Here is a 10,945-nt window from a genome sequence, read left to right on the forward strand (position 1 = left end):
CAACAGTATAATTCTAAAAACGTTATAAATAGCAAGTAATAAATAAAATACTAAACTCGCTCCCGTGTAAAACCAATTTTATGAAACTCGTGAATAGCTGTGGTATCTGACTCGCTTTCGCTCGTCAGATACCAGAACTATTCACTCGTTTCATAAAATTGTTATTACACGGTAGCTCGTTTAGTATTCTATATATCTACACTGTAGATATCGCTGCAATGAAATTGAATCACAATGCTTTGCAGACCATTGTGACGTCATTGGTTACCATGTCGTTACAATCAAATGACATCACTAATGGCTCGGCTACTGAAGCTGTTAGCAGTACTTTTTGACACCTAAGACACTGCTTATTACTGTCTACAAACTGAAAAAGTTGGAAGAATGATGTTGGATGATAAATAAAATCTCACCCTCGTGTCTTTTGATATAAAATATATCAACACTCGTTGATAAAAGTGGAAAAAATCCCACTTTATCAACTCGTGTTGATATATTTGATATCAGAAGACACTCGGATGAGATTCTCTGTATCTCTTATTGTGCTATGAAATGTTTTAGCTACATGTGTTTAACTTGTGACACTTTTAGTAACTATATCTCACCAGATATACATTAAAACATCGGTCAGTAAGCTTGATTCACTCCATTCTTGTGAATGTAATGGGGTCACTTGTAGAGCTAGTGTCATCACTAGTTGATAGTTGATAATTCATAAACACGTGTTCACGATACGGTCGGAATAGTACTGATTTCTTATGAATATGAAAAGGGTTTTGTATTTACAATTTCGTTATCCATTTTAATTATGTTTTACCGACAGAGAGATCTGGTTGACGATTTTGTCACTGATAACACTTGGATTTGCAATCAGCATGGCTGTTATTCCATCCTACCAGATCGTTCTGGACGTCGCCACGTGAGTCATGCTTCACTCCAGATGTGTTATGAGTAGATTTTGTATATGAATACGCGTATCCCCCGACAAAATACAGCTCTCTCACAGTAGGTAGATGTAGTTTACTGGTAACCTTTTGTCACACGACTCGGCGCATGCATCAGTGAGCATGGCCTTGAGTCCACTAGTCACTTTCTGGGCTTTTGTTTTATAAGCATGTGACACCTGAGATTTAAGTGGGTGTGTGTGTTGGGGATGGGTCAGGGGTTGGGTGGCGTGTGTTGTTACACTTAAGTCTACACAAGCAGTGATCGTAGCTGACTGACATATTATTTTATCAACGTTTCACCTCATATATAAATACATAATAAAATACGTGTAATTGAAACAATAATGAACCACATGTTAAGGGTTTCCATGAAAAAATACATGGAATATTTATGCAACAATGGGTTACCAATTGTATTTATAATCCAACTTAAAAAAAATAGATAATGAAACAACCTAGCAGTTTTCTCTTTTCGAGTGAAAGATTAGAGGTTTTGACAGTAATGCATCGATTCTGATCAAGACAAAATTAACGCTTATTTATGAAGATTATTAAAAGTATTAAAACCTGCATATTGTTGTTGGCGTTTGGATAAAAGGGCATATCTTATGCCATTATAAAGGGGACAGTGTAATAATAAGTGACATTCGTCATTCTTAAGAAACCTTCGTTTTTTACAAACACATGATAACCTCAGCCAAAATACAAACAGATTGACGTGAAAACCGAATTTATTATTTAGACGAAAGTGGGTGGGTGAGTTTGGTTTGAGTCGGCTTTGAACAGACCCGTGAACATCCGGGGTAGAATAGGTCTTCAGCAACCCATTCTTGCCGTAAAGGGCGACTATGCTTGTCGTAAGAGACGACTAACGGGATCGGGTGGTCAGGCTCGCTGACTTGGTTGATGCATGTCATCGATCCCAATTGCGTGGATCGATGCCCATGATATCAATCACTGGATTGTCTGGTCCAGACTCGATTATTTACAGACCGCCGTCATATAGTTGGAATATTGCTGAGTGCGGCGTTAAACAACAAACCACCAACCAAACAGCTTTGAACAGTATTCCAGTTATATCACGGCCTGTCAGCTTGTGGGAGGATCACCCACAGTGATGAGGGCGTTACACCTTTATAACTCTGATTAAAAATAAACTGTGATCATTCAATGTTCGGCTGTTTTGGCCTCACCTGTTTCCGACAAGACAATCCAGAGAAACGTCTACTTGTGTATCCAACACGCCACATAGTCCTACTGTCTACATTGCAGGGACAGTGGACTAGAAGACAACATGGAAACTAACGGCGCCGTAGCAGGGATCTGGTGCTCTATGTATGCAGTGGGGTAGGTCGTGTGTGTTTCTAACACGATCATGTTCAAGGAATACGGTTTTAGAAATTCGGGTGATTAAAAGAATTAATCCTCAACAATATGCCAAGAGGAACTGCATTATATCCCTACGGATGTATTTTTTCAGTTATCGATACACAATGACCAAGGTGGTGCTACATACCGTAATATGAAACGGTTTACAACTGTGTTCACGGGTATTACTTACATGCTATTAGGTACTGTAAGTTGCCAAACGAAACAATGCGTCATTTTTGTAGAAAGTTAATACAGAGGAGGTATATATTTATATATAGCAGAACAGGACACGCGGTCACCTTTCAATCTAATTTAGATTAAGTTAAAATTTAAGTTAATTTTATTTTGTGCTAATATATGTATTTAAAATTATCAAAATAAAATTAACTTAAATTTTAACTTAATTTGAATTAATTTGAAAGGTGACCGCGTGTCCTGTTCTGTTTTCGATGTGAAGGACTTTCAGAAACCTGAAAAAAGCCTCTCATACACGAGAGAATATACAACGTAGCGTGTGTTCTATGGAGTATCAGTCAACACACCAAGATGTCCCTTATGATCAGCGGTTGCAAATGTCGCACTTGACTGTTATACGTATTTTTAATTGTTATTGTAACAAACATTTTCTAAATTTCAGAGATTTTATAGGTCCCATCTTTGGTGGTTGGATGGCGGACGATGGTGGTTTCGCTTGGACCCTAACGTATACAGGATTGGCGTGTATTCTAGTTGTGAGTATTTGAAGACAAGTTGATAGTAACCCTAATTCATTTTAAAACATGCATGGTTGGAATAATATTACTCCCCTGTTGTTTTGGTGACGCCTGTTTACAGTCCTTATCATCTGTACGTTCTAATTGTTCTAATTCCCTGTTGTGTCTGTTTCAGAGTATTTTGCTGATAATTTCGGCAGTGTGTGACAAAAAGTGCCGAAAACCTAGGAAAAGTCTTACAGACGATGAACAATCTAGAACGAAATTACTTCAGTATAATGATGACGACTATTTGACTTTCACAGAGGTGTATATAAAGACACTGGTACCTCCTCTTCAAATGGCATAACGTGACTGCCTGTGCGTGAAACCTAATGCGTGCTTGATAAATCAAGCAGATGACAGGACGGATCTCTACAGACATCCTTCCAACAATGATTGTCACGAGTGAATTATTGTGTTGCAGCGACATTTGGACAATGATGGATGGATGGACGGCGAGACATCGTCTTTCGCATTGGTTGAGAGGGGCACGGGTGGCCCAGTCGTCTAAGGCGCCGCGATTCGCTGTGCAGAGGTGTCCATTGGGCACGCCAGAAACCTATGATTGTGGATTCGAATCCCGGTCCGCAACCGATTATGTTTATAGGTTTGTCGGCACCATACCCGTGCTCGTGGGTTTCACCGAAGTGGTAAACGTCTGAGACCTGGATCACTTCGGGCTTTCCTCCCACATTAAGCTGACACACAGTGACATAACTAGAATAATGTTAAAAGCGGCGTTAAACCCAACTCACTGACTCATTCACATTGATGGTACATTTCTACCACATATATCACCACAGCTTTAGAAATCATGTGTACATAATACATATTCATTGTGTCTGAGGCTGATTCCAAGCAGCAGATTGAAACGATGTGATTATCATGTTTAGGGAACATTTTTTAGTACCAAGCATTGGTCCAATAAACATCTTTACTGATAGTTGCAGTATACGACAGAGTACTTACCTGTAGTAAAGCTGTAGTATAGCTGTAGTATGCGGGCTGTAGTATACCTGTAGTATACCTGTGGTTTACCGTTACCCATTGTAGGGGCACGGGTGACCCAGTCGTCTAAGGCGCCGCGATTCGCTGTGCAGAGGTGTTCATTGGGCACGCCAGAAACCTATGATTGTGGGTTCGAATCCCGGTTCTCAACCGATTATGTTTCTAGGTTTGTAAGCACCATACCCGTGCTCGTTGGTTTCATCGCAGTGGTAATCGTCTGAGACCTGCATCACTTGGGGCTTTCCTTCCACATTAAGCTGACACGCCTTGATATAACTAGAATAATGTTAAAAGCGGCGTTAAACCCAACTCACTCACGTTCTGTAAAGTACTTGTTGTTTACCTGTAATATATCTTTGGTAAACCTGTGCGGGCCCAACACTACAACTCGGGCTGTCATTAAGTTGTGTACAATAGAAATCGACCTGAATATACTCGATCTTTCTTTTATGAACACCCAAAGTCTGTGATTATTTTGAAATAAAATCGTAACAATGTTTGTCGTATGTCGTGTTTTAAAAGTATCGAGGATGGGTGCTCCATTAAAATATTTATGTAAATATCCCGCCCCTGCACAGCATAGTGTCGTCTGCTTTTACTTCCTCGCGCCTCGGTTGTGTGTTTGGTGGGTGAATGCCTACTCAAAAAGATAAGTTACATTTTATGGCGCTTCCGCATGGATTGTGTGCATTGAGTGTGCGAGCGAATTTGGTTTAACGCTTCTTTGGACAATTTATTAGAGCAGGGGTGGGCAACCTCCGCATGTTTTTGAAGTTTTGACTTGGAGATTTTAATTAGAGATGTAATTAAATTCCGACAAATAATAATTATTTCAAAGAAAGAAAAATGAAAGACATACATGGTTACAAAATAATGCATTGAATTAGGGCCCCGACCCTGTAATGTCATGACAATGGAGGTAGAATTGAGGAAACTCAGTGACATTAGAGTTACGTCCCCTTCACCGAAAGCGCCAGATACGATTGATGTCAATCTTTCCAAGACGAGAACGTTAGCTTGGCCTTGTGGTTTGCACAGCGTCTCTGTTTATACTGGATTAGCACGTGTGACGATGCCAGGTCAGGTGTTTCAAGTGGTCCAGTGCTACAGTTGCCACACCTTCCAGGTGCAACAGAGGAAGAAGGTCAACAAGTGGGTCTGCAAGATGTGCGGAGAGAAACAGTCCATCAAAAAAGTATATTCTGTCACAAACAAGTCATATTCCACCAAACGACCTAGTTTTGAACCCTAACATAAAACTTGCTGTGATAGATTTTAAATGTATTCCCGAAACAATGTTTATTTCATTTTTTATTTGAAACGCTTCAAATTTCTGTTAGTTTCAGATGAAACAACATAGCAAAAGGTTAATATTGTAGGCCCTAATAACAATTCTGATTTAGCAAAGAGGAGACAGTTTATCCAGAAGCAACTTACTTTCGTGCCTCATCAATATCTGAATATCTGAATTTCCTATATTTTTTAGCTCACCTGACTGAAAGTTAAGTGAGCTATCGCATGGCATCGTGTGCCATAAACGTTTTTGGAAGGACCCATGAACAGAAGCTTCACATGCTTTGATCTAGACGTTATAATCTGATTTCCAGTTTTGAAAAACCTGTTTAAAGCCATCATTCAGCCATATTTGTTGAAAGTGGAATGAAATTTGATACATGTCGTGGGCCTGAAACATACAGCCGTTTCTCCTAAATCTGCTCGTGTTTACATGATGCAGCATCAGAAATTAAATTGGCACTAGTCCTGTAGTCCTTGCAAAACTGCCCAATTCTTCAGACATCCAAACATGTATATAGATATCATAAGGACTAGTAGAAATTTGCCTTTTTTAAGGGGTTTGCTATATACTATTATGTACATGATGTATAAGGACTAGGCCTAGTGGACTAAAAATGTAAGTTTCTACCACTGTCACAGACATCACTTCGCTAACAATACCAAGTAATTAAGTTGTCATTGATAATGATTTCCAACTTTATTGTGGTAGGTATTTAATCCATAAGTAACTTAAAATTTATTGAGAAATCAATCTGTTATATTTTAAGGTCATTTGCATCGATTGACTTAGTACGCAATTCCGCGATATGCTCGAATACTTGTCATATACTGTACATGTATATCTCTTCAACATTCATTCGACACGATTGAAAATCGCATACATCTTTGATAGTTTTATCTGCATTGACACTCTCCTTTTTACTTACAAACACAAACACAAATTAGCACATGACAAACATGTCGCCTTCTGCAGAAAATAAATGACTTATTTGTTGCTAGTTAAACAAAAGGGTGAACCTGAAGCAATAGTTATTGTATAATGAACTGTCATTTCTAATTAATTGAAAAGTCCATACTGATAAGATTTCATTTGATACGGTCCACACTACAGATGGAAATAAGACAGCGAAATTGATGAAAGCACTAGAATGTAAATGATATATTTTTTCCCAACAAACTGTAACACAATTTACAACAGTCGCTATTTCATGTCATCACTTTGAATATATTAAATTACAACGCAGCAGTCAGCAATATTCCAGTCGTATCACAACAGCCATAATCGAGCGATGACAAGACAAATCAGTGACTGCTATCAACATGATCAAAAGCAACAATACATACCACTGGAGCACAATGACAATTGTTGAAGACCTAGAAATTGTTTGTCCCCTGCATGCCAATGAAATGAACAGCTGATGGTGGTAAACATGCCTTCTAAATGATCTATAACTGTTCTCGCAAATAATTCCTCCTAAAGTTGACAATGAACAGAAATACAGAAATACTGATGTAATTTCTCCTAAAGTAGACAGTGACCAGAAATAAATATACTAATGCATTTTGTTGTTGATAAAATGCTAATATTTTTAAATAGTTTAGTAACATTAATTGCAACATAATTTGAGTCATAAATACCGAATATCAAATACAGATTCCACTGTATGAAAACAAAATGTCTCTGAAAATTTGCAAAATCACACACCTAAAAAATCTCATTTCATTTGGGCCAGGGGGATTTTCTTTCATAGATAAAAATTACCAGGACTATCCTTGCATTTGACATTTGTAGAAAGCACCATCTATTTTTAAGTCAGTATCATGAATGAAGCAATCAACAGCAACTGTGTTCAGTCGATTTTAAATTACATGAGGACCTATTAAAACAGCACAATTTCATGCTTAAACAGTTAAACAGCTGTTTACTGAGAACACAAGGGGTCTTCTGTGCTGCAGGTTTACGGTGAAGGCAGTGGTGCCGACTGCAGAGTTCATGTACAGAAACTGAACACCTTGAGAGGGGAGATGGACCACACCCAGCAGTCGGCCATGCTACAGCCTGCTCACACAGGGCCTGAGCTGGGTCACCCTGACCTAGGTCACTCTGACCTGCAGTACAGGCAAGACAGCCAGGTTAGTGGTTTGTATTTTGTGTGTACTCTAGAATCATTCATCCCAAAAGTTTAGGTGATCAAATGAAAGTTAATCATTCATTCAAGTTCTAAGAATTTGTGACTATGATAGGTCATTTATGATGATGTATTATTTAATTCAAATTGTCCAAATTAAGGTCAAGCTCTGGAAGTAATTTTTGTACATTGGATGTACTTTGTGTAAGACGTTAAGATTTGCATATATGGTGACGACAGGGCTGTTTCTGTTTTCGCAAGTATATGCAAACACCTCAAGTTGCAGGAGGAAATTCATTGATAAGATTGTTTCCTCTATCCTCCCTGTGCAGCTGATGTCACGCTGGGGTCAGTTCATGGATGATACGACACAGACTGAGGAGGGGGGTGATGATGATGGGGACAATGATCATCGCTGGACCACAGACAAAAAGATGTTCAAAGAGTCGATAAAGCAAAGTAAAAAAAGGAAGTAAGTTAACACCATCCATCAAAAACATTTAGCTCACCTTACTAGAGTGAGTGAGCGAGTTGTGTTTGATGCCGCTATTTACAGTATTCCGGTTATATCACGGCATGTCAGCTTAATGTGGGAGGAAAGCCCCAAGTGATGCAGGTCTTAGACGTTTACCACTTTGGTGAAACCCACGAGCACGGGTATGGTGCTGATAAACCTAGAACATAATGGGGGCGAAACCGGGATTCGAACCCACAATCTTCGGTTTCTGGCGTGCCCACGGAACTCAACTCTGAACAGTGAATTGCGGCACCTTTGATGACTGGGCCACCGATGCCCCCCCACCTTACTAGAGCTTGTATGCTAACTGCCCAATACTATGTGCCTATTGTTCAAAGAGGCTAGGAGAAATTGACAGACTTCTATCCCTGATGGTCTCATCAAAAGTGGATTTTAACTCCTGAGTGATTATTGATGATAATAATGTGTGAACATATACTTACATTGTTCCAACTATCACTTACATTTTGTCTTATTATTTCAGAAAATCACAGGGAACCTTCAGTCAGCACAGTTTAAAGGGAGATAATCCATTCTCTTCCTACACCAGTCAGAGTGTCTCCAGCTGGGATAACCCTGACTTATACATGAACATAAGAGATCGTGGAAATAGCAAGGCAGAGGATCTGTGTGACAAATACCAGTCCACCGATGACTGTCATTTACAACTGCCCGACCAGAGACTCCAGAACAGCAGCAAGAACAATGGTGTGTTGTCTTCTGATTCGGTTAAGAAAGTGATGACTTCTGTCGTAAAGAAGCAAAAAACATCTAATCAAGATGTAGCTGCCAGTAGCAAATGGTCAACCTTTATTGACAATGAGGAAAGTGATGATTCTGATTGCTCGGAAAGTACAATGAGGTTCGGACAGACAGAATGTAATCCTGAACATGACAGTTCAGGTTTGCAGATCGGTGGTCAGACAGCGTCCAGTAAGTGGTCAGTGTTTGTGGACAGTGCTCCTTCTGAACCATCCATGTCACAAGAGGGCTCTCATGTTACAGAGCCTTTTAATTCATCTTTCAGAAGGAATGTTAATGTGAGTGGTGCCATTACGACCTGTTACCATGGTTATATTGATGAAGTGGTTGGTCAGTCTGTCCAGAGGGAGTTGTCACAAGGACACAGTCATTTGGATGGACGAAAACGTTCCTCTAAAACGTGTGACAACAATTCAGGATCGCTAGAACAACACAGGGCAAATACTGGCATGGACAGATGCGGGCTTGAACATGTTGAAGGAAAAGAAAACCGACCTCACCTGCAAACTTCTATGTTTTCGGTAGGAGATGTGGACGATGCTGATTTAGAGATAGACTTTTGAAAATCAAAAGAATATAATTATGATTCTGTAAGGTTTATAAAAATGTACTGACTCTAAATATGTGAATAATCATTTGAGGTACAAGTGTACCTAATTTATAAAGCAGTTGTTTTATATAGAGAGAATCTCACCTGGGTGTCTTTTGATATCAAATATATAAACACTAGTTGATAAAAGTGGAAAAACTTTGGGGCTCAGTTTTGGATGATAATACTTGCCATGGTCCTAAACTCAGACATGAGATTTTTCTCCATATTCCAGGAATTCCAGTATTTTTCTTCTCAAAATGATGTAAAATGCGCTTATTTTAATGGTTGTATTAAAACTTTTTGTCGATGGGCTTGCCCCCTAAACCCCTTAAATTGGCAATGTTCCTCCAAAACCAAGTTATGCTGTTCTCATGTCTGTGTCTCATACTGTCAGTGCTATATGCAAACATTGTTTTGTTAACACCACCACCTGGATTCCAGGGTGGAATGAGGTGCAGGTGGTTATCTAGCAGAATGTGTGTCATTGTGCCCTCATGGCTTTGTTTGTTTTTCAGTCATTCATTTGCCTGGCCCAGACTTGAATATTTACAATGTGATACAATGTCATACAATGACATTCCCTACTAGTTTTACTTCTGTTTTGTTAAGTGGTACTCTGTTGGAATGTTTTATTAGGCTTAAAAATATAAGCAACTCAAGTTTTTGATATTCAGTAAATATTAAAATAACATGTATGAGTTTTCGTCTTTTTGCTTGTTTGGGAAGTATTCAAGTATCTTGTCTTAAACTTGCACATGAAGTAGATCAATAAGTAAAGCAGATTTTGATGAGTCACTATCAGGGCCACTATTTGATCACAAGCACTTGTTATTCAGGCTAGGTTTGCACACAGTGAAAGCAGTGTTTGAAATAAAATCTACTGCCAGACAGTCATCAGGACCCACAGACATCCACAGAAAACATGGTTGAAATCACATGTTATCTCCTAGGAGATATCACTGCAATGAAAATGCATCACAATGCTTTGCCGACTTGTGACATCATTGGTTGTCATGACGTCACAATCAAATGACATCACTAATCTCTGCTGCTGAAGCTAATTAGCTGTACATATTACACAACACTTTTTACTGTTTTTAGCTGTTTACAAACTTGAAAAGTTGAAAGTTGAAACGAATGATGTTGGATTATAAATTAATAGAATCTCACCCATGTGTTTTTTTATATTAAATATATCTACACTCAGAGTTTTAATCTTTTGATGACTCCCGTTGATGTATCTGACATCAAAAGACACTTGGGTGAGATTCTCTATATATACAATGCAGATTTTAAATGCGCTGCCTTCAATATGCAATCTGATTGACAAATATGCTAAAACTGACTGTAGCTGATCAGTTTTGGTTTGTTTGTTTATTTAACGCGGCACTCAGCAATATTCCAGCTATATGACGGCGGTCTGTAAATATTCGAGTCTGGAGCAGACAATGCAGTGATTGACATCATGAGCATCAATCCACGCAAATGGGATACGATTACATGCATCAAACAAGTCAGCGAGCCTGACCACCCGATCCCGTTAGTCACCTCTTACGACAAGCATAGTC

General features: G+C 39.0%; 2 protein-coding genes across 4 annotated transcripts in view; both read left to right on the plus strand.

Annotated features, from left to right (window-relative positions):
* Positions 1–4,625, plus strand: part of LOC139468754 (MFS-type transporter SLC18B1-like) — a 33,449-nt gene extending 28,824 nt beyond the window's left edge. Inside the window, exons 12-15 of one of the 3 annotated variants that reach the window (XM_071250888.1) lie at positions 824–919; positions 2,220–2,294; positions 2,956–3,049; positions 3,207–4,624. In XM_071250888.1, the coding sequence (XP_071106989.1) occupies positions 824–919; positions 2,220–2,294; positions 2,956–3,049; positions 3,207–3,380 (439 nt within the window). In that variant the 3' untranslated portion in view covers positions 3,381–4,624. Of the gene's footprint in view, positions 1–823; positions 920–2,219; positions 2,295–2,955; positions 3,050–3,206 lie in introns of all 3 variants that reach the window. The other 2 variants (XM_071250896.1, XM_071250904.1) reach the window with 2 other exon arrangements.
* A 113-nt stretch (positions 4,626–4,738) lies between these two features.
* LOC139468776 (MRN complex-interacting protein-like) lies at positions 4,739–9,722 on the plus strand. The gene is made up of 4 exons (XM_071250913.1): positions 4,739–5,276; positions 7,334–7,510; positions 7,839–7,978; positions 8,508–9,722. The coding sequence occupies exons 1-4, from the start codon at positions 4,989–4,991 to the stop codon at positions 9,346–9,348; spliced, it is 1,446 nt and encodes a 481-aa protein (XP_071107014.1). The 5' UTR covers positions 4,739–4,988; the 3' UTR covers positions 9,349–9,722.
* The last annotated feature ends 1,223 nt before the right edge of the window (positions 9,723–10,945 follow it).

The sequence above is a fragment of the Haliotis cracherodii genome, unplaced genomic scaffold (genome assembly GCF_022045235.1).
Source record: "Haliotis cracherodii isolate W230 unplaced genomic scaffold, xgHalCrac1.p SCAF_1, whole genome shotgun sequence".
Lineage (NCBI taxonomy): Eukaryota > Metazoa > Mollusca > Gastropoda > Lepetellida > Haliotidae > Haliotis > Haliotis cracherodii.